This window comes from Zosterops lateralis, assembly GCF_965231275.1.
Source record: "Zosterops lateralis genome assembly, chromosome: 3".
Taxonomy (NCBI): domain Eukaryota; kingdom Metazoa; phylum Chordata; class Aves; order Passeriformes; family Zosteropidae; genus Zosterops; species Zosterops lateralis.
This window is the reverse complement of record NC_139764.1, coordinates 14,469,588-14,493,558: the sequence shown is the minus strand read 5'-3', so window position 1 is coordinate 14,493,558 and position 23,971 is coordinate 14,469,588. Positions and strand designations below refer to the sequence as shown.

The window sequence follows — 23,971 nt, the reverse complement described above, 5'->3', positions numbered from 1 at the left end:
TTAATTTTCCTTGTGGGATGTCTTGTCCCGTGGTGCAGGGTAGGGCTTATCTAAAGCTGACAAGAGCAGGAATGCTTGGGAGGCTTTGCTGGGGGCTGTGGCTACGCCGCCGTTCTTGCAGTTGGAGTTATTATAAGCAGAGAAATAGTTCATCCTGTAGAGCTCTGCCCGGCTCTTGCAGCAACCAAACTTGCTCATCAGCAGGAAGAAATCCCTCCGAAATGCTTTGGTGAAAATGGCGTAGAGAAAGGGGTTTGCACAGGAGTTGACTGGGTAAAATAAAACTAGCAGGATCTTGGAGTTGGTCACTGTGATGAGAGGAACTTTGAAGGCAGCAGATATGGCAAAAAAGGAGATAGGGGCCATGCAGGTGAAATCCGTGAAGATCAGTATTGCCATTCTCTTGGCGACCTTGGTGTCCTTATTGGCAGCCACCAGCTCCGGGTTCTGCACAGCGATGTAAATCTTGATGTAGCAAGCACAAATGACGACGAAGGCGACAACATTCAGCACCAAGATGAGCAGGATGTAGGCTTGGGACAGGCCCGTTTCGATATCCATGGGCAAGCAGATGCTGACCTTCATGTAGCTGCTGACGCCGAAGAGAGGCAGCACGGCGATGCCGATGGAGAAGAGCCAGCCCCCGAGCATGATGGGCACGGCGTGCCGTAGGCGCAGTTTGCGGTCCAGCTGCATGGCGTAGGTGATGGTGTGCCAGCGCTCCAGGGTGATCACTGTCAGCGTGTACACCGAGAGTTCACTGGCAAACACCGTGAAGAAGCCGGCGGTGCTGCAGCCGCTGCCCGTCTGCCAGTCGATGGCGTGGTTGTAGTACTGGCCGCTGGTCTGGGCGTCCACGGAGGCGATGAGCAGGAGGTACAGCCCCATGCAGAAGTCAGCGAAGGACAGGTTGCACATGAGGAAGCGAGGGACGGTCAGCTTGTAGTGGCTGGTCAGGAGAACGAGGAGCACGGTGAAATTGCCGGCGATGGCGAGAATGTTTATAAACCAGATCAGCACTCTCAGGAAGCTGTATCCCAGGATGTCTTCACAGGGATTGAAGGCGTCCGGTTCCGGAGTGCATGTGAGGACTTTGGGCTGACAAAAGTCATACTCAAAGTCAAAGCCGGCCATTTCGCTGTCATCAAAAATGTTTGAGTAGCTGTAGGGAGAACTTTCATCATCTGTTGCAAAGGGGTATGTGTTCCTCTCCACTGACCACAGCAACGTGTTGTTGGAGTCAACTCTGTAACCATGAAAAAACCACCCCCCCAAACAGAAGTGAACTATTTGTTACATGCTACTCACATTCTTTTGCAAAAGACAACAGATAACAGTTGTTTTAAAACAATGACTTCCTCCATGTGTTTCTACAGGGTGTTTACAAATAACGAAGCCTTGTAAGGATGCTTTGTGTTTGGGAAGCAGCCTTGGAGAGCAGTAGGGGTCACAGTCCCATCCACAGAAATGCTCTCTTATACAACTTGCTTATTTGTAAGTACTTCACTTTTACTGCTTTGTGAAGGAGGCATCCTTCTCATGCTGCTGGTTGGCTGCAGTCCAAGCTACAGTAACACTTGGGCTGATGGATTACAGCTTTGATGCACAGAGGTTTCACAGGCAATTGTAGAAGCCATACCAAAATAACCTATGGATTTTAACTGTGCACCTTTGCTCCTCTTAGGAAAGGCACTTAGCAAACTAATTCCTGAGACTATGTATGGCTTGGGAGGTGCTGAGGAATTTGCTGTTTGCAGTATTGTAGGGCGAGGAGTGCATGGTTAACTAAATCACACTGATAGGTATGAATGTATTTAATATAGGCTGCACCCAATGCCTAATAAAAAATGTTGTAGGTTTTTGAGATAGACTCCTAAAATCTCTAGGTCATCAAGAGCATAGTGATAAGCCTACCAAAGAAGAAATGTTTTAAAAGAAAACATTGTCTTTTCTGGCACTTGCCTGCCATAACTAGGTGCCTATTTCCCAACTTCCCAATCTCCTGACTGTGATTGTTTGGTGGGCAAACACTCAGTCTGCAGTGTGAGACTTGGGAAATATCTCTATTGAGGACAACCCTTGAGAAAACTGGTAGCTTTAGGATAATTTAAGTACATGCTTAAGCTTCCACATCTACTGAAGCATGCCCGTTAAATGATATTTCTGGAGCAGGGTCTTAACTGGCAAATGAAACTGAGCTGCTTTTCAGCTATTCCTGTGGGGTAAATAACATCCCAAACTCGTTATCCTAACTCCTCTCTCTATATGGAAAACTGCCCAATGTCTTGCGTTTACTTGCCTGGCTCAAACTGGAAGAGCAGGGAATACATTTGACTCTATTTACTTATAAAAATGGTTATGATTTTCTGAGAGGCCGTGTGAATGTGCTGCTATGTGCAAGCTGGATTTTTTTATTTATTATTTTTTACATTTTTTTACTAATAAGAACTCAGGACTTTCAGATGATTTCTGCTGTGGTTCTGCAGCCATTAAGCCCATAACCTTACTTTCACTTGCTTATTATAATGCCTGCTCAGAGAATTGCTGGGATTGGGATTTGCCAAAGCAAAAAGCTTCAGGAGCCAATAGGCTGGGCAGACTATTTAATGCACAGCAGGAGTATAACAGATGCTAATCCAAAACAAGCAGACAGATAAAACCAAATGGCAAGAGTAGGAGGCCTCACCAACCAGCAAATAAGATAATGTCCAAGGAAGTAATTATCCTAATGAATCAATCACATTTCAGCTGTATTTAGCCATTGGAATTTTGTGACCATAACCTTGTTTCTTCTAGACTTTAGAATGCTTTGACGCCATGTCTGGGCTGCTAAGAAGTCCCAAGGTCTCCCATTTAGCTGCAGAGGGATGAAGAATAGCAAATCTTTAAACTTCTCCCTTAAAAGCTTGGTTAAAGCCTGTCATCCAGCACAGCCAACACAACAGTTTTGATATTAGCCTTTCTCATTGTCACACTGAACACTGTCAAGCAAAACTGTGATGATATGAAAAGACATGTTTAGATGGAGTAAACCACTAGCATGGGGTCATCACACTTCTAGCTCAGGGACTCCATTCTACCATGGAAAACTATAGATATGCAGAGTTCTAATTATCCTTTCTATAGGCAAAAAGAAAAAAAGTTAACACTGGCAGCTCTTCTTTGAATCATACCAACAACTGCATTTATTTCGGGGAATGGAAAGTCTCCATGTTGGCCACTAACTTCTGTAAATATTTAATCATTGTTTTGAGGTCCTTTCAGAATACAGAAGACAAAGTGGAATCAGCAAAGCTTGTGAAATCATGAGGGTTTTTTTATTCCCCTTTCCTTCTGAACATCCAAATCTTGGTTTAATGATAGTAAAATTACCACTGTGCAACTTGTAGAGGTGACTGAATTGGCAGGCAAAGACCTGCTTAGTGAAAAAGCATGTGAACAGCAGAAAGGGGAAGAGGTCTGTATTTGCTACTTCCCTAATCTCTATGCAGAGAGGTACTTACAGCATTTCGTTAGTTGGTTTCCTCATGGTGCTTTCACACTCCTTGGAGAAGTTGTCAAAAATGGAAAGCAACAAATTCTGTCTGCAAGAGGGATGAGAAGAAAGTTAAGTTTCAGGCTGGATTTTGGCCAAAGCCTTGTCTTCTCTGCAAGTGATCTTCACAGATGTAAGGTAAGCCAGCACTGGCCTCAAGGCAGCACAAAGGTCCCTGCAGACATCTGGAAGTGGGAAGGAGAAGACTTCAAATACTGTGAAAATAGGCATTGTAAGGGTGTGTAAGGGTGTGTAAGGATGGTGCTCTTCCAGGTGAGGTGAATCTTCCCCAGATGACCCTATTTTAAAAACTGTGGGATCCGGAGGTAGAGTTTGCATGCTTGAAGTAAAGGAGTTTGAATAGTACAAGTTGAAAGATTATACATTTGGCAAAATCTCTGGTTTTGAGGCTTTGAAAGTAGCAGCCAGGTACTCTACCAGTATGAATGGAAATGGTTTTGTCTCACCTCATTGCTGATGCCCCTGGTAGGGGATCAGTCATCTCCTGATTTGCATGGGGTTTTCTCCCCAGCAATTTACTAAGAAAACAGTCACTCAATATAGTGACTTACTAAGGCACACCTATTTTAATAGACCATGCTCATGCTGCAAAGTCAAGCATGTATCAGAACAGTATCAGAAATGTCGTTATCTTTATTGGAATAAATACTGTTTTTTCTCTGCCAGAGTTGCTCCTGAATTTAATACACTCAGAGATGTGATCTGTGACTGAATCAGTTCATTAGCAATGGAAATGCTTGACAGTAGAATCTTTGTTTTGTTCTTGCAGAATCAAAAACTCCTTAGTAAAATGAGGTAGGCAGAGAAAGCATAGATTAACCCCTAATTTTACCCTAAAGAACTGGAATCTGTGCCTGCCTTTCCAGGACATCCCTGAAGTGAAGGCATGGGAGTGACACTGCTTAATCCTCTTACATCTGCCTGCTCAGCATATGATCGCTGTGGCCATCATTTGAGATGGACAAGAAACGAGGCACCTTCATGGCTCAAACTAAACTCATCCGAGGTTGCTTTGGCTGCCTAAATCCAACTGGGGGTTGGTTTCTTTGAAACATAAATGCTGAAAAATGAGCTCCAGTTGTCTTGGATTAACTGCCCCAAGTTTGTGGATGCAAAGCTCTCCCTGTGCCATGGTTTCCAGCTGTGGGGAGAACAATGCTGTCTATTACTTGAAATGGTTGGAACTAAACTGTGTAACCTCTCTCTGCAGGCTTGTGGTGGGCCCTAATTTTGGTGGATAATTGAATGCTTGCCCTTTCTACTATGTCATCATATCACCTGTATTAATTAAGCTAAAGGCCACAGGGGGTTATTTTATTTTTTTTTAATTAGGGCAATGTGCTATTGATAAAGGTCTGTCTTCTGTGTGCCAGTAGGCTTTTAATTGAGATACCAAGAAAAATATAAGCTTTAAACAAACTTAGAATAATGTTTCTGCTGACAGATCCAGGGCACAGGATGGGACCCACTTCTGCTCTAAAATAAATGGACATCATTTTCCTGGCTTTAGCAGAGATTTGCTGTTTCCTGCAAGGCCTTGCAATGGACCACAGCTTCCCTGTAACTGGAATAAAGATAATCAAACCTTGTAAGCTGAATAAAGCAGAATTGCCGTTTTGGAGCTTCTGAAGCACTGCAGTACAATAATGTGCTATTTGGACTTACTTTTCTGTCCTTAGATTTCGAAAAGCACAGCAGTGGCTGGGATATGTTAGGACAGCTTCCAGAAGACTTCTGAATTTATCCAGTGGTGGCAGCCTCTTTAACGAGTAAGATGACGTTGCATTTAAGACCTGAATGGCCTCAAGCCCGTAACTAGGCAGGGACTCCAGTGCTGTTGAAGAAATATCCCTGTGAAACAGAGAGAGAATTCTCTTTTCTTTTCATCCCTATACAAACACCACAAAAGCATGATGGTAGGTAAGAGCAACTGGTTTGTTCACAAAGGTTCAGATCTACAAAGCCACTTCAGCACCTGATGCCCAGCTCAGAGACATGGTCAGTGAAACTACAGAGCAGCAGGGTAAGAGCATCCCTGTGGCTCAGCAGCTCCAGCCAGGCAAGGAACTCTCTTGGTCCTGAGGAAAATGAAACCCACCATTCCAGGGGTTGTGTCCTGACCTCTCCATTTGAAATCCATGCATGGAGTGAGGGATGCCTCAGAACCAGAGACAGGGAGAGAAGAAGGTGGGCAATAGTGACTCTCCAGCTAGCTAACAGGTAGGACACCCTCCTTCCTCTCTGCTTGGCCCGAAGGGCTGTTCTAGATGCTTTAATTAAATGGCTATTAATTAAAACCCCAAAAGAATTGGCCATTCTTGCCAACACAAACTTAAGCAGTTTGGCTTATAGTAACTGCAGAGTGATTTTTTGTGTGAAGAAAGTCCATCAGTGATGAAGGATTTTCAGAGTCAGGACATTAAACAAAGGAAAAAAAAGGCCCACCATTCTGAAAGTGATACCAGTAGTACTGTGTTCCATAAAGCATCAATAAAAGGCACAAAAAAGGCATGTGCAGCACAGAGTGTTAGTTACAGAACCACATGCTGTGTTTTATTGCATGGAGTTAGAGCCAGGGCAGCCCTCCAGTCAGTCCTTGATTAATAAATCATGAGGATGATAATAACGAGTTTTATTCAGTATGCGCTTACAGCGTGCAATCAACTGGTTCGCTTTTATAAACAAATTAAACCAATATATATTGCCAAAACATATCCATCCTACCAAAGGACAAGTCAGTTTACAATGTCAGAATATAAGACAGGATCAGGAATAGGATCAGGAAGATCTGACTCAAATAAAGCAAAACCCAAAATGTTTAAGAGGTGTAGATCAATGCCAACACTAGAAGTGATATGTGTTTGCCAGGGTGCAAACTCCTTTCACTCTGTAATTTCATGGCATCTTGTTGACATGTTTCTACTTTGTACACAGAGGGTAAGGCTGGAGGCCTGTGTTTGCTGTGGTGACACAGCTCTGGTGGCAGTTCCCACAGGACACTCAGGGAGCTGTGGATACTTACAGGACATCTGGCCCTGTGGCCCCTCTCAGGGCGTCGTTGTGTATCCGCCTGAGGTTCTTGTTGTCCTTCAGGATTCTGTGGAAGCAAAAATGAACTCTCTTTACATCTGTATCTTTAAAATCGCTTTTTTGGTTTCTTCTTCATGCCTGTTTCAATTCTTTCTCCCACCACAGCAGTGGTTGTTGCACTGCCTAGCTGGTGAGTCCTTGTTTTTCCCACTCGACCTTTACTTCCTCTGCTGCCATCAGATCATGATCATCTACACTTAAATCTGGTAAATTCCAAATTCTTCTGACTTAAACCAGGAACAACCAGGCAGGTTCTTGCACTACCATAACAAAGACACATTTTGCCCAAACCAAGAGACTAGTCCTCTGGTGTGTGAGAGGGATTAAAAACTATTGATGTTTCCAGACATAAACTGTAGATTCTTTAGTCTGGGCTACTGTTGAAGTTTTTACATTACTTTATGAAATTTTCTTAAGAATTATGAGCTTTTCTCACAAAAGCTGTGCTATTTTAAGGGATGTTGTTTCAGGAAAAGCAGTGAGAACGGCAGGATTAACAACTGAGCCACAATGACACTGAAAGATGCAGTTTTCTCATGGGTATTGGGAAGCAGAAGACATAGCCAGTTAAACTGAAGGAAGAGCCTCTGACTGTATTTAAATTGTTATTTACTGTTTAATATACTGAGGAGGGATAGCATACTCACAATTGATTCAGCTTTGTCCCATTGAAGGCATGGCTGTGGATATCTTCAAATCCATTTTTATACAACTTGCTGAAAATTAAATAAACATAAGAGAAAAGGATTTGGAAAAGGTGAGGTTGTGTTATGTACTACAAGTTTCAAACCTCAGCGCTGCATTCATTTTAATGATTAGAGGCTCTGGCTATAAAGAATGAAGGTAACTATAGCTCTTAAATGAAGAAAGATGCAGTTTCAATTCTCTAAGCTGCTTCCTGTTTAGCTGCTGAAGAGAACTTCTGCTGAGGTATAGATCCTCCCCCTGCTGAGGGGCTCACCTGTGCCTACCTGGGAGTGAGATCCAGGAACAAGACATTAGTCCAGGTAAGCTCCTGGCACGCAGACAACAACCTGGAGGCTGAAGACCTGGATTTTGTGGTGTCAGGGGGTGCAGATGGAAGACTGCAAGGCCTAGAGATGTGTCAGATGGAAAGCAACTGTAAAGCCTGGAGGGAGCTGCGGGATTGCAGATCCTCTATGGAGGAACAAATCTTCCAAGAGACAGCTTTGCAGAGAGGCAGGGGTGAGCTGTGCATCATCCAGCAGTCAGTGAGTTATCAGCTTCTCCAAAGTGCTGCTGCCAGGCTTGATTTGTACTGTGGAAGCCTTGCTGTCCCCTGCACTGCACAGGGACACTGCATGCCACCCTGCTTCCTGATTCCCCACCCTGGGGCCAGACACCTAAATCCTGGGCTCTGCTACATCTCAAGTCCAGCTCTTTTCCTTCATTAGGAGATGTAGCCTCTTGGTCTAATAAATCTGTTTGTGATATTAAGTTCCTGTATCCAATAGAAATTCAATACAGTCACTTGTAGATATTATTCTTTTCTTTCATATTAAGCCCTATTAGAAAACCTGGAACTGTTTATGAATTAAACGACATTTCTGTTGCTTTTCCACTTGTTTTTGGGATAGCACAAAATGGTCCTATGAAACCTGCTCCCACGTGCTCAAGTGTGGGGAGCACCTGATTCCATTTGATAGTGGTACCTCCCTCAGCACAATGCTGGAATTAGCCATAGCCTTAAAGACCATGACAATACATGGGATCAATTTCCCAATCCACAAGGAATGTTAGCTGCTGGAAAGGCTAAATTAGCTATTTGCAGTGCAAAGTATGACTGCAGGGTGACTTTACACCTCCATAGATTACTTGTGTTTCACCAGACCATGCTGTACCAAGAGGAATTACTCCACCTAATTACAGCTAACCACATGGGGTGGAGCTAACACATAGCTCCACAATTAGGAAGCTGCTGCTAAGATAATTCTTTTCTTCTTGTGGTGAGCTCCCAATCACAAAAGGATGGGAGAAAAATTACTGTTGGCTGTTTCCTGACTTAGATTTCCTCCCATTTAATACACTTTAGGGTTACAGTAAAGACTTTAAGCACCTTTCTCCATCTCTTTTATGTTCATTTTCTTGCACCATTAGCAGAATCATAATTTTGCTGAAGTTATTTTGAGAACTTTTTGGGAGGAAAGAGGCTCATAAGATGAAATGATGCACTAATCCAAGCAATTGCTTCTCTTTAGCGTTGTGTAGGAGTAGCATTCAGTCACATTTATGCCCAGTTTCTCTCTCATTTCCAGAAGGTATTGGTCAATACATAAAATCTGGGTTAAAATTACTGTCATGCTGGCACATCAGCCTGATGAAGAGTCCAGCAGATGCTGCAGTTGTTGCTCATGTACACAGATCTTTGCAGGTGCAAGTACCCATGGAGTTTTGGGCAGGGCTCCCGTTGGATGTTCACTGGAGCTTCGCCCCCAAAGGCTGGTGTCACTGGGCTGCCCTGGGGCTTGTGGCTGCCACACCAAGTGGGTGCCTGCTGCTGCTCTCCATGGCTCACAGGGGCCTTCCTTGAGAAACCCAAATTCTGGCCACATCCTGCTGAGAGGCTCAGCTTGTGAATTCTCCTCTTCCAGAACTACTTTGTGGAAGTTTTTTCTGAAGACAAGTGAGCTGTGAAATCCATACAGAGTTCTTGCTGTGCTGAAAGAGGACATCTCACTTTGGCTTTCTGCTGCTTTCTGCAGTCCTCGGGTGGGGCATCTCACAGCATCAAACCCCCACCCACCTGACAGGGGGCTGCAACAATGAACCCACTCCTGGCTAAAAGGAAAGTCTTGGGTGTGGAGATTTATAAGAAAGTGAGCTAAGGCAAAAGAAATCAGGGCAAGAAGCAGCATCCGTAGTTTGTACCAATTTACTCTGTGTCTCCATGCTTCTTCTTTAGAGGGACCCTGTGCAGCTGAAGCTCAGCTCCCTCAGACTGCTTGGTGCCTGAAAGCTGTTTCAAAAAACTACATCCCTGAGGTAAGAACAGAGACTTTGGCCTCCAATGAAGTTTTTGTAGTTTATATCTTGATGGTATTTTTAAAAACAACATTGCGTGGAAGATGAAGATTTAGATCCCTGGTCCTATTTTTTTTCCTAACTGAAATTATTTTTTGGATAAAACTCTGCTCTTCATCTTGTAGAACATCCCTATGTTTCTTAGGCATTTAAAATTCAACACACAATACATATATATATATATTATGGGGCTTAATGTCAAGATTTTCATGAAGTCAACCCACTTCCCTCAAGCAGAAGTGTTATCTTCACAGAAGGAACTGGAGCTGGGATTATTTTACTCACAGTGTCAGTGATTCATTGTTCATCCCTTGGAAAGCATTTTGTGGTATAATTGTCATACGCAAGTTATCACAGAGCTCCCTTTGGAAGGAAAGAAAAAAGGTATTTTTGTCAGTGACTCAGGAACAAGATGGAAAACACTCGCAGCTGGGTTAGGATGGGTCTCTACTTACAAAATAAAATGAGCTTCCAGTGAAAAGATCTGTGTCAGGTCTGGAAATTGTCTTATTCCAGTGTTACAAATGCTCCTAGAGAAAAGCATAATCCCTGTTTATAAAAGAAAATATTACCAGAGTGGATACAACAATAAGCTGACTTGGTAGGTCTAGGTCTAACAGTCGCTTTCAAAAGTGACACATCTAATTTTTTATGTAGGCTCCAAAGGTATTTGTAAGGCCTGTAAAAATCAAGGTTTTTAGAATTCTCAAGGAGTGTCTTAGAGGAGCAGCATATGTTCTCACTACATTAAGCATGAGGGAAAGATTTTAGTTACATCTTTTGTTTAGTACTCTGTTAGTCTAAAAGCTTTATTCTAGAAATAAGCACTTACCAGAACTACTTTGCAGACTTCTGTTTTGTCCATCACTGCCCTGGCCTTGTACAATGAAAGACCTCACTATTGGCTAACTCCAGGTTAAAGCTATTGTAAACAATGTATGTATATCTAGGATACTGTAATGCATGAAAAACCTTTTTCCTTACACTCTTTAATTTGATTTGGAAGAAATAATAAATAAAGTCAACAGAAAATGAATAGAACTCTTTCTTACAAGTATTTTAGCCTTGGAAGATTTCTGAACGCTCCATCCTCAATGTGCAACAGATTTTTCGTGTTCAGGATTAATCTGCAATGAGGGGAAAATACTTCAGTGTTATAATCAATATAGGTTTGGGAGGGCCCTGTGTTTTGCTTGTGATTTGCTTTCTCAAAAAACAGCTGGCAAATATGCTGCTGGATGCATTTTGAGCCACTGTTGGTAATAAAAATGGCTTGCAAGTTTTAGGCAGCCAACAAAAGTTAATACTGCCTGAATTCTCATGGTTCTCTGAGCTGGTCTGGTTTGGCTATCCTGGTCACTGCTGGGAGTTAGCATTTTGGGCTTGGACATGGGGGTCAAGCCTGGACCAGACTGTGTGTGCCTGGTCCTTGCTCCACAATCAGATCCTTTTAAATCACCCCTTGTTTTCATTACATTGCTGATGCTCTTCCTAGCCAGGAAAGGCAGTTCCTCAGATAGTTTAACCTCTTAGGAGCACCGTGGACTTCCTTAGAGCAGTGGTTGGTAGAAGTGGATCAGCAGAAACTGGGAGAGAAGGGTGTGACAAGTCCTGTTTGCTAGTGGTCACTCAAAAACCAGGCAGATCTCAAAATCAAGGAGCACTTTCTGCAACTCAACTACTGGTAAAGCTCTGTTTGCCCTAAAGGCCAATTACTGTAGCCCACCTCCCTCCCAGTGCATAACTTAAAAAGGTTTTAGCATGTGAAGTGGCAAGGAAAGTTGAAATTCAAGGATGCCATTGAACTCGCTACCCAGATCATCCATTGAATGTGGACTTGAGCTCAGCTTGGGACATCAAGTCCTTGCAATGTGAGTCCTGTACAGGACTTAAGATTCATGGAGGTTTTCTTGCCTGCTTCCTGTAGCTCTTTAATGGTCTTGCTCAGCTTTTGGGGTTTGGAAGACAGGCATAAGACAAGCTATCCATAAACTATAGGTGAATGCATGGGGTCAAATCATTAATTCTTTCCCTAAACACACCACTGATTCTAGTGGAAGTTGTACTCAATCAGAGGTTGATTAATCTGTGTCCCTTGCTTATGTGAGTAACTGGCTTCAGTGATGTTCACATATAAAAAGAGATGAACTTGTCCTCACTCAGTTGCACAATTTTCAGCCACTCACTGGTCATGCTGTGCAAAAAAGGCAGTAATGAGATCCTGAATCAGATTTAGAGTTTCCAATTTCACTAAATATTTCAGAGCGTTCTCCTAGTCATTGCTTTTAACTCTCTCCCCCAGATGCCTGTGCTATGCAGGTCAAGTTTAAAATCAGTGCATGTTCTGTTTGAGTAATATTTTAGTGCTCTACAGAAGAGCTATGCATACTAAGCAGCTGTATTTAAATAATATAGGGCTTTGAAAACGGCATCTTCAAAAAGAAAGATTTTTCTCATCTGTTGTCATCCCAAATTATTTCCTCACTTAGAAAACCTGACAGTGCCAAAGCTCCACTCCTGCCACTGAGCTCACTGAAAGCAGTGGGACTCTGTGCAGGGATGTCTCTGCATGAGCTAGATCTCCAAGGCCAGGCCTTATAGAGTGCTCACTATTTCATAGAGTACTTTGGAGAGAAATGTTTCTCATCATAGATCTCAGTCAAAGCCAATCAAAATAACAGAGACAGATTTGGTCCAGGAATACTTCTCTGCAGACTGTTTATTCCTTGATGATCCGAAACCACAACATGGATGCTTTTTTTTTAACTGGTGCTCACATTTCAGACAAGGTGGGAAGGCTGTCAAAGGCACTTGCTTCTATTCTCTCCAGGGAGTCGCTCTGAGAGATTTCACTACAATGAAAACAGCAGACACAAAGCAACACATTACCAAAAGAGGCCCCAGCAATCAGCTTTCCACTTTATTTCCTCCTGTTATGCACACTTGTTCAACTTCTCCTATGAGTGTTGTCTGTGCCTCACCTCAGACATCCTGGCAGCCGTGCCAGTGGGGTTTGAGACAGGACCAGCCTTTTCTGGCTTGGCAAAAGGGAAAGCCAACCCTTAGGAATGAGTACTGCTGTGACAGCCAATCTCCATTTCCTCAGTAAATTGCAGGTAAGCTAGACACTGAAGGCCAGAACTAATGTAAACAGAGTGAGCCCAAGCCTTGTGAGCCTTTTCCTCCCTCTCATTGTTGATTCTGCTTAGTGAATTTATTTGTGGGGTGAGGACATGGATAATGTCCTCAGTGCTTCATACGATATTATCAAGTCAGAACTATGGGCATCTAATCCACAGATGAAGAAATACACAGATAGGGATTCAGCACACTTTACGAACAATTTTTGGATTTAAACACCATTTTCATTACATGTATGCAAGCTGAATGGAAGTGGCTCTTTTCATCATGACACAGATCAACATGACTGTATTTGGTGGTACTCTCCACCAAATTGTGGATCGTGATGTACAGATGCTCCTATTCCACAGGTACTCAAGGTTAATCAATACTGACATAGAAAAACAAAATCCACTTATTAGATGCCTTTTAAATGCTTGTTAGATTAAGATCTAAGAGGCTATGCAAAACTGAGTCCTGAAAGTAAATAGTATACAGTTATGCATATATAAGGGAAAGGTCTTCACAATTTCTTAACAGAATTGACTAGAAGGGCACACAAAGTAAACCTAAGATTATACACTCTCAAGAAAAAATATTTTCTGAACAACTGGAATGTGTCTACACTGTTAGAGTCAGTATTGTCACAGTCCTGAGTGTTAGCTTAATTCACTTACAATTATGAAAAGACAACTCTATTGTTGATACAAAATCCTTTAGACCAGAATGAATTCTGTATTTCATTTGTAGTGGCAAAGGGGGATGCACACTAAAAATCACACAGCTAATGTGTATGTGTGTCTTAAAGAATTATCAAGGATTTTTTTCATCATCATAATTCAGTGAGAATGTTAGTTTTGGTATTGCACTGGTTACTTATAAATGAAAGATGGATGTAGAGTAAGTGGCCTGCTGAACACCTGGTTCTCAGAGGTCCACAGGCTGGGAGGGATCAGTGCCTGCTCACAGAACATTTTTGGGGTCTGAAACATGGTTCTTCCATAGGATCCTCCCTGTCAGCCACAGTTTTTCCATTTACATATGTTGGAATGACTTATGGCATGAGAATAATTTCGGAGAGTGGTGTGTTGCCAAATATGCCAAGTAGCTGACCCAGAGATTTATAATTATAAAATACGCATTTTTCAAAGTAGCACTAAATCTCAATAAAATCATGAAGTGTTCTACAAACTCACTTTGGAAAAAATACATTGATTCACACACAGTTAATTTGGAGAGATTCATTAAAAGCACATAAAAAGATCAATTAAATACTTGTTATGGAGGAGAAAATGTCCAAGAACAAGCCCTTTTTTATGAAGAATTTGACATGTGTCCAGTTTGAGAGTAGCCTTAAGTCATACAGGTAGGAGAAATTTTGTAGATTTAAATTGGTCTCCAGTGTGAAAATGATTAAGTTCTCATTAAACATTCAGATGCAAGTGAATTCAAGAATACAGCACCACTGGCTTCTCCTTTAATACTATATTGCAGTTCGGCATGTGCAGCAGAGAAGTACAAAGAGTGCACCTTGAAAAGAAAACAGCAACTTCTGTGCTGCTGCTTAGGTTCTGGGGGAGGTCATTCCCCTGCTCGTCACTGCACTGCTGTGTCATCAGCTTTGTCCTTTAGAGGCCACTCAATGCAGACAAAATAAAAAATAATAAATAAAGGAGACTCAAGCATGCCATTTCAGCTGGAATAACAGTAGAAATGAGGGCAAGAGGGATGAGAAGAGCCTTATGGTCTGAATCCTTGATGGAAAACAGGTACAATGCTGAGGGTCAAGAAGCAGAGCAGACCCAGTGTGCAAAATTACAGCACTTGCAAACTGAAAGATCTAAGAAAGGGCTCAGTCCTACTGAACCCCTGCCAAGCTTATCTCTCACTGCAAAATGCTGAAGAAATGTCTTATTTGGGTCTTCTATAAATGTATAACCACAGAGTGCCATGGCTGTCATTGCAGAGGTAATGTTTGATGATAGAAATCTATCTCCCCTGCTAATGAAATGCTTCTCTCATCAGTTACTAAGCTGTATCCAGTTGTCTCTGGCACGATTAATATTTCATTATTTGATCTTTAAATGGCTGTTAAAAATCACACATTTTCAAAGGATCTTTTGTATACTCTTTACATGAAAGGAATGCTATGTTTATCCCCTGTGTATTTTTTTTTTCATCAATAGAGTGCATTAGCCACATGTTTTTACATTATTATAAAAGGATGGTTTTTGTAAGAAATTAAGGAAAAGCCTATGGAAAATATTGACAACTTACATGATGAAGGCGTCTTGAAGTCCTTCAAATGCATGTGATGGGATTACTTTTACAGGGAGATGAGTAAATGATCTGAAAAAAAAAAAGAGGGAGGAAAGGCTTGTAAGGCATGAGGTTTCCTTGTTTATAATTGTACCATTACGGTAGGGAGAAAACCAATAAAGCATAATGCCACCTTATTTTTCTCACAGTTCTCTGTACCCTTGGGGCCAGATCAATTTGTCATTGATCTTAGTTAAATGGAATTCAAAAGATATTGGGTCAGTTCCTCAACGGCATAAATTTGAGAGTAATCACCATCAAATCAATAATAATCATAACCTATTAAGTAAATTTATGGCCTGATGAAAGAAAGTAGGCTGCTACATTCACAGTTAAGGAAGCTACAGGCTATTTAAAATTAGATCCTCAGAAGAAGTGGCTTGCACATAAAGCTTTCTCTATTAAAACAGTATCTTTGTGTTTGCTGCACCATGTTCTCCTCCCAGCAATATCCCTGTAATGTTGCACTGTGGCATCATGAATGTGGCTGTACACAAAGGGTAAAAGAACTTCAGATCAGGCTGGTATAATGGAATTCTTTTATTTTTTAAAATAAATTCCATCAGTGTAGTTAGTTGATTCAAAGCAAGTGTGGATTTTAATTTTTAATTTTTCAGTTTCTCTGATTGAGAAATTAAAAATTTTGTGGGAGACAGAGCCACATTTTACCATTCTCCACATCTGAACCGCAGTACTTTTACCAGCCAATTTATCTATCCATGACCACACTCTCCCTGATAACAGCCATAGGAAAATATTTAACATATTTCAAAATGTTATCTCTGTGTAAACAGATAATTGCTCCATTTTCCTTTAGAATGACAAATATCTAGTCAGAGACATTTGTTTCTCATCCTTAAACTCACTCCCTCAAGGCTTTTTTGACTGAAATATTTCCTTGCTATTCACATAATCTGCTTTGTTTTCATTGTTATCATAATCCTTTATATGAAGAAATATGTTTATTATTGTCAATATTTATGTTAAATGTTCATCAAGTTTTATATATATATATATATTTATATATTTAAAAATATGTCATACCTACACATTATAAAGGCAGGCTGTCATATATACTGTGTCTAGAGGTTACTAATCTGGATGTACCAAGGAGTCTGGATGTCACTTTCCAGCTATGTTCCAAGAAGTCTGTGTGGTTTGGGGCAAATCATTTCATTCCCTCGGATCTCGTCTTCCTGTCAGTAAACTGGGAATAACAATGCTTCCCTACCTAACAAGGGTGATATAAGGATATATATGTTTGCCATGCCATTGTGATTGGGTCACACCTGTCTCTAGATTGATGCTGGCGTGTTTTGCTGTGTGTGAGGCTTGGCTAAATCAGAAGTGAAACTAAGTCATGCAGCTTGAAGAATGTGTTTTTTTCCTGAAGGGTAGAGATAGGTAGAAGTAATCTCCTGTAGGTTTTAACACTCTGAGTCAAAGGGAAAAGAATTTCAGGAAAAAGCAAAAAGTAGAAGCTGAGAAATTCCTGCTCTATAACCCTGTAACTGCACCATTAGCTCAGGCTGCTTGGAAAACAAAGCATATCTTTTGTGGAACTGCTTGCAAAAACAAAGGAAATGGAAATGTGACTGAAGGTGCAAAACATAAAGTCAAATCTTGGCTTTCAGTTGCATCAGGCCATGAAACTACTACCTCCTTGTGACCTGCTAGTGGGTGAGCAGTGTGCTGGTTGTAAGGGTGATGGCTTGGAGTGACAGGTGACAATCTTCAAGGTCCTTTTCAACCCAAACCATTCTATGATTCTATGAAACTGTGCAACCCCATCTCTCTCAGTCTGTCTCTAGGAGAGATGCTTCCTCCCACTGAGCATTTTTGTGGCTTCCTCTGGACTTTTTATGCTGGAAGCCCTTGAGCTGGATGCAGCTTTCCAGGTGGGCTCTCACAAGAGTGGAATAGAGGGGGAGAATCCCCTCCCTTGCCCTGCTGCCCATGCTGCTTTGGATGCAGCCCAGAGTACCACTGGCTTTCTGGGCTGCCAGCACACACTGATGGCTCAAATCCAAGCTCTCATTCACCAGCACCCCCAAGTCCCTCTCAGGACTGCTCTCAATCCATCCTCTTCCTAGCCTGTATTTGTGCTTGGGATTGCCCTGGCCCACATGCAGGACCTTGCACTTGGCCTTGCTGAACTCCATGAGGTTTGCACAGTCTCAAGGCCTCGAGCCTCTCCCACCTCTCAAGGTCCCTCTCCTCCAGTATGTTGATCCCACAACACAGCTTGGTGCCATCCCCAAACCTGCAGAGGATGAGCTCTGTCCCACTGACCACGCTGCCAACAAAGATGGAAATCAGAGCTGCTCCCAGTATGACCCCAGCATGAGGAATGTCACTTGTCACTGCTCTCCAGTCAGACACTGAGCCATTGACTAACTCTGAGCGCAGCCATCCAGCCAACTCCTTATCCACCAAGCCCCACACCCATCAAACCCATCTCTCTCCAATTTTAACACAAGGATGTCATGCGGGCCAGTGTCAAATGCTTTGCACAAGTCCAGGTAGATGATGTCAGTGCCACCATTTATTATCATCCACCACTGCTGTAATCCTGTCCTAGAAGGCAATCCAATTTGTCAGGCATAAGATTTGCCCTTAATGAAGCCACATTGGCTGTCACCAATCACCTCCTTAGCTTCCATGTGCCTTTGCATGGTTTCCAGGAGGATCTGCTCCAGGATCTTTCCAGGCATAAAGGCGAGACTGAGTATGTATTTATTTCTCTTTGTAAAAATTTGGGTTATTTCCCCCCTTTTCTTAATTCCATCAGAGCATTAGCTTTCCTAACCTAATCCTGGTCTGCTTAATTTTTCTATGCTCCTCCCAGGCTACCTGCACTTCCTTCCACTCTATAGTCCTTCTTTTTGTGTTTGAGTTTGTCCAGGAGTTCCTTGTTCATCCATGCAGGCCTCTTGGTGATTTGCCTGACTTCCTCTTTGTTGGGATGTATCACTCCTGAGCCTGGAGCTGATCTCTGAATATCAGCCAGCTTTCTTGGGCCCCTTTTTCCTCCAGGGCTGTAGGTGCCTGAAAAGACCAAAGGCTGCTGAAGTCAGGGGTAATGATCTTGCTGTGTGCCCTCCTCACTGTCCTGAGGTCCTCAAACTACATCATTTATGGTCCCAGCAGCCAAGGCTGCCCTTCTAGCCCCACTAGCCCCTCCTTGTTGGTGAGAACAAGGACCACACTGCACCTCTCCTCCTTGGCTCCTCTATCCCTTGAAGACAGAAGTTATCATCAAAGGATTCCAGGAACCTCTTGGATTGCTTATGTTCTACTGCTGTTGAGGTCCCCCGTGAGGACCAGGAATTGTGAACATGAGCCTGTTCCTCTCTGTCTGCAGATGACTCATCTGCTCAGTCTTCCTGGTGGGATGGCCTGTTCAGATTTCTTTCTTCTTTCTTTTCAGCACTCAGAATGTGAAACTCAGATATGGCCATTCAGCTGAGGAAGCTTTTGACTAAAAATGTTTTTACAAAGCTACAAACCTTTTATATATCTAACTAGTCCCCACTGCTGGCTTGACTTCTGTAGCTCATGAAAGGAGGGGTACACCCATCTTTAATACAACTTGCCTGCACTGTTTTGAAGGCTATTGTTAAAAGATATATGTCTGCACTTTTAAGAAAACCTGTAAAGTTTTTTTTATATCTAATGCATCGTAACTTGTATGCTTGTACTCGTTGCTGTCATTCAGCGCTGAAAATTCTGCAGCTCCACAGAATTGCAGGGCTTCTCATCCTTGGAAGAGGACAGAAAGAAGTGGAGAGCCAGCCAGACTTCCTGGCATTCAGCAGCCTTTGGCATTTCTATATTATCAAGATTGGTTTTCAAGGTACATAATTCTAGGCAGTAAGGTTTGAAATGGCCAAGCTAAATGTATTTAAGGCTATCCAGGAACATTGGGAAAGACAGGAACTGCCACCACATAGACTCGAGCTCCAAGAAAAGCTTTTGAGAGATCTGGATGCCCCAGGAGCTCAGCACCCCTTGCAGTCCTGCTGAGGAGGAGTCAAAGCCCAAGCCCACTGACACCACTGGAGGAAATCGCTGTATTACAGAACTGACCTTTTGCAAAAAGTGTTTAGTTGAAGTCATAAATAATAACAATAACATAAAAAGCACAGGCCCAATAGCAATAGGTATGAATGAGTTACTGTAGCTGGATTGGTTGCTATATTTTAATATGTCTATTTTATAGGATTACCTGCATTTTTAATGCCCAAAAGGTGAATGCATAAGGTATACTCTTGTTGGTAAGCATTTTAATCTGTAGCATCCTTAAAGTTGGGAGGATTGCGAATATTGATTGAAACTATAGCTGAAAATCCACTATTTTCCTAAGGTTTTCATCAGCTTCTGGGGGCAGTGTAAAGGGTCAGCATTGAATTTTTGAAGCCCTGCATGTTGGGCATTATGTACCTGAAATGCACAGAAGCACCCAAACAGCATTTTTCACAAGGTGATGATGGGTGATATAATCTCCTATGGAAGACACTTTGTCCCCTGAAACTGAATTCTTTTGACAATCCCAAAGAGCCAAATATGCTCCCAATGGAGACAATTGTCTTCTTCTTCAGGCTTTTGCCACAAAGTTTTGTATTTGATATTTTGTAATTTGGTGCCTAATCACATCTCCCTCACCCCCACTGCAGAAGCTCTGCACACAGGGGCACACATTCAGGTACAGCAAGGTGAACCTCACCGTGAAATGAAGTTTTTGAAGGGGCAAAAAGGTCTTAAGTTATCCAATGCCCATTGCTGCATAGCTGGAGTTGAGTGCAAACTAGATTTTGCTTAAAACCCCAAAAGTACATATAAGATTTCAAAAGAAGGAAAATCATGTTTTGTTTCAAAACAGAACAGTGTATTAAGGATTATTTTTCAGCTGAGACTAAGAGGACATATAGCTGCTGTAGCCAAAGGGCATTCAAAGGTGTCAGAATAATGGAGGTTCTGTAGTGCTTGTGTAATGTCCAAACTAAAAACAGGAACTTGAGAAAAATATGGTCAATTCAGGACTGTATAAACCCCATAATTCTGCAACCTGTCAGAAGTCTAATAAGTCTGAAAAAAGTTTTTAAGCAATAATGTGACATGGCGAGGATAACTCGGGTGAAGAAAAGTGGCTGAAATTTCCCTATGGGATATATACTACGGATATAACAAAGTATCAAAAATACATTTGCAAGCACAGATCATTGCAGAATCCGATTTTACTCAGAAATGGCTGGAGTTAAATATTGGAGCTTATTTTCTTGACTGACCATACAATTAAGAAGTAGTTTTCTGAGGTCTGGATTCTGTGTTACAGCAGCACTGATGGAAGGAGGTAGGCACCTCAGGAACTGTGCTGGAACAACCTAAACCAGCATTTCCTCTCCAAATTATTATTGCACTTGCAGGCATCACACTGTGATTCCCGTGGTGCATGCGATTCCCCCTGGCTATGAGGGAACAAAATTAACATGTTCTTCCTTCTCTCTCATACACAGAGCTGTGCGGGGGAAGAAAGGAGCTAGGGAGAGTATGGAAAAAGAGGCAGGCAGCACTAAAAAAAGCTCCAAAAGCTGTATGAATAAGAGAGATGAGAAAGAGTAAGACAGAGGGGAAGACAATAAATAAATGGATAAGAAGAAACTGGTATGAAAACCAAAGGAAGAGATGAAAGAAAAGTAAAAGAGGTTGAATAACAACTAAACAAAAGAGTGAGGATACATGTACCGGTACATTCATATGTACAGCCCTTTAATTGTATGATGAATGCAAGCTTTCTATTAAAAAAACATACAAAGAAGTGGAAATTTTAATAGTATAGATTCAGGTTCAGTAAAAATCAGGTTGGAAGCAGAAGGAGCTGGGCATGCCTGTTAAAGACAGGGATTTTTTTTTTCCCCCTCTAAGTGTAAATATTTTCTCTGTAGGAGTATTGAGCTAAATCTTAGTTGAACTCTTTTCTGACTATAAAGTTGGTTTCTACAGCCAGCCTAATAGTGGGACTTTGTGTACAATCATCAGGATTAAATGTTCTTTTGAAGGTAGAAGGGAAAATTTTTTCTCTCCTTTTTGTCCATTACCTAGCCCTGTTGCTCTCAGTGAGGCAGAACTGGCAGCAGCCATAAACCCATTATCTGTCCTAAGATGATCACTGAGGTTGAGATGTGGTTTCTTCTTGGGGTGACAGATGGAAAAAGGAGGAATAAAAGATGAAACCAAAACAGAGAAAGAATAAAATCACGAACATTGAGAGCTCTTGATAACCTCTCTGGGCTGTGAAGTGCACTGTCCTAAAAAACAGTTCACTGCCTGTTCTGCATGTGCTGTGAATTCTGGAGAAGAAACATGATGGGAGAATCTCCTGTTCCCATGGGCTCTGCTTTCTCTGACACTAAGGTAACACAGGGAAATAGGGAAGGTACAAATCCAGGACATAGATTTTTCTAGAATCTCTGACTTTGGAGGAATGGTTCACATGGCTCTAGATTATTACAAATTAGGTTTTCTTGCTCCTATGCATTCTTGAGCTGGGGAGAAAGGGAAGAGGAGATCAGGGTTAGTATCATCCCTAGGGAATTTCAAGAGCAAGTGAAATTTACAAACAAGTCAGATGAAAATGGAAAACACAGGCTTTGTTACCAAAAGGGTCATAATATGAAAACACCAGCTCAGAGATAACCAAGGGATCCTGGAAATGGCAAGAATCCTATCGGCTGCTCTTCTAATCCCATATTTTGATGCCATGATGGTTTAGGTCAGGGCTTTAACTGAGCCCATAAACAACAAAATACCTACATATATCAATTATTTGGTCTGGTCTCCTAGATCATGAGCTTGGATTATGGTGCATGAGTGGGGAAAGGGAATGTCCATGATGCCTTGTTATTTTAATTTAATCCTAATTCCCAGCAAAATATTAAGCATTTAAAAAGTTATGATGGACAACCCTGCAGAGATCTAAACAGCTGTCAAAACTCACAGCAGGTTTTTTACTAAGAGAGGAGGAAAAGAGATTAGTCAATAACTTGTCAATGAGCTGAACCTCAAGAAGATGCAATGAGCACAGTGAAGAGGATTTTGGTGCTTCAGGATAGAGGGAAAATTAATTGCACAAACTTTGGGAGAAGAGGTTACAAGAAGTCCAAAAGAGTTGCAAAAGAAAAAAACCCCAAACCCTAGGACTGACAGAAGGCTTAAGGTGACTTCTCAATATTTTATTCAGGTTTCTTTAAATCTAACCATGCCACTACGAGGTTTTGGAACAGGAAAGGCAGTTTCTGCCTCCTGCCACAGCGAGAGAGCACGGACAGCCCTGACACCTGCACCCCGTTTTTCTCTCATTGAGGCTACTGGAGAGCGAGAGAGTTTGCCTCTTGAGAAAAGTCCCGAAAGGATGCGCGCCTCCTTCCCACGGGGAAAACTCCGCGTCCGGGTCGGTTTAAACTTTGAAAGTTTGCAAACTCCAGCCGCGCGTTCGGCACCTCGGCGCGGCCGGGGATGCTCCAAGCCCGCCGGGCGGGTGGAAAGGCACCGCGGTCCCCCCGCTCCCTATCCCTATCCCTATCCCTATCCCTGCCCGAGCATCCCGCGGTACTTACGCGCGGGCGGGCGCGGGCAGCGCGCCCTGTGGCGGCGGCGGGCAGCGCAGCGCTCCGTGTGTGCAGGCACAGCGCACCGGGCAGCGCCCGCCCGCCCGCACCGGCCCCGGCAGCGGCGGCAGCAGCGGCAGAAACAGCAGCAGCAGCAGCGAGGGCACCATGGCCGGCCCCGCTCGCCTCCCGCCGCCTCTCGCTCGCCTCTGCCCGCCCGCAGCCCGCCCGGGACCCGACCCCCGCCCCTCCGCCCGCCTCCCCCCGCCCCGGGGCGGGATCGCCGCCCGCCGCTCCGGGTGATGCGCTCCGGCCCCCGGGCATCCCCGGGGACACCCTCCCTCCGCCGCTCTGACTGGGAAAGCTGGCTGCGAAGCCCACGGCAGAAGTTTTCCGTGGATTTTAAGAAGTTCTGGTCCCCACGGCCCTGCCTAAGAGGGACCACGAGCGGTGCTGCCCGTTCCTAAGTGGAAAGATCCCCAGTGCCCCTCCTTCCTAGTGGGAAAGCTGTGAGGAGATGTGGGTCCTGCGAGCAGTCATTTAGCTGGCTGTGAGTGTCTTTGAGAACTCGTACCTGGGAGAAAATACGGAAAATATGCTGCTTTTCCCTTAACGGGGTGAATGCCTGTTGTGCGGATCCAGCAGCCTCGTTAGATGATGGAAGTGGTTGGGATACAAATGCCCGTGTCAAATGCACTCTTACGGCCCCACTCACGGTCGCTGGATCGCTGATGAAGAATTATAATTTGCCTGCTGGGTGATGGGAGAGGCATTTCTGAGTACATGACTTGTAACTTTATGATCAATTATACCCTTTGTGTGGAAGCAGCAATCATGTTCTCAGCTCTACTTCTCTTCACAAAGGTCCATCCATTTTGTAAAGGACTGTTTTCCATGTAACTATCATTATTGCTGTTGTTGTTATTGTTTATTGCTACAGCTGTAGCTTTGAGAATCTAGAAAGTAGCTAGTTAGAAGCTAGTTAGAAATCAGGATCTTATTTATGGTGAGTGATGGAGCAAGCCACCAAAAAGATAATTGTTCACCAGAGCAGGCTTAGTAAAATAAGTATAAGGGTATGGGCACATCATCCTATCCCTCTCTTCAAGTGTATCCAGGAAAAGTCAGAGTCAAGGAGAGAATGACCCAGCAACACATGGGACTTGTCTGACAACAGTTCTTCAAATTTTAAAATCATGGAATCAAATCATAAGGCCTTATACACTTCAGGAATAAA

General features: G+C 42.9%; 1 protein-coding gene across 1 annotated transcript; it reads right to left on the bottom strand.

Moving 5' to 3' along the window:
* LOC310907866 (lutropin-choriogonadotropic hormone receptor) lies at positions 1–22,904 on the bottom strand (the record flags this gene model as incomplete). Its single annotated transcript, XM_083858362.1, has 11 exons — positions 1–1,246; positions 3,504–3,584; positions 5,222–5,407; positions 6,579–6,653; positions 7,294–7,362; positions 9,974–10,051; positions 10,144–10,218; positions 10,741–10,815; positions 12,466–12,540; positions 15,086–15,157; positions 22,744–22,904. The coding sequence occupies 11 exons, from the start codon at positions 22,902–22,904 to the stop codon at positions 1–3; spliced, it is 2,193 nt and encodes a 730-aa protein (XP_083714488.1).
* Between the last annotated feature and the right edge of the window lie 1,067 nt (positions 22,905–23,971).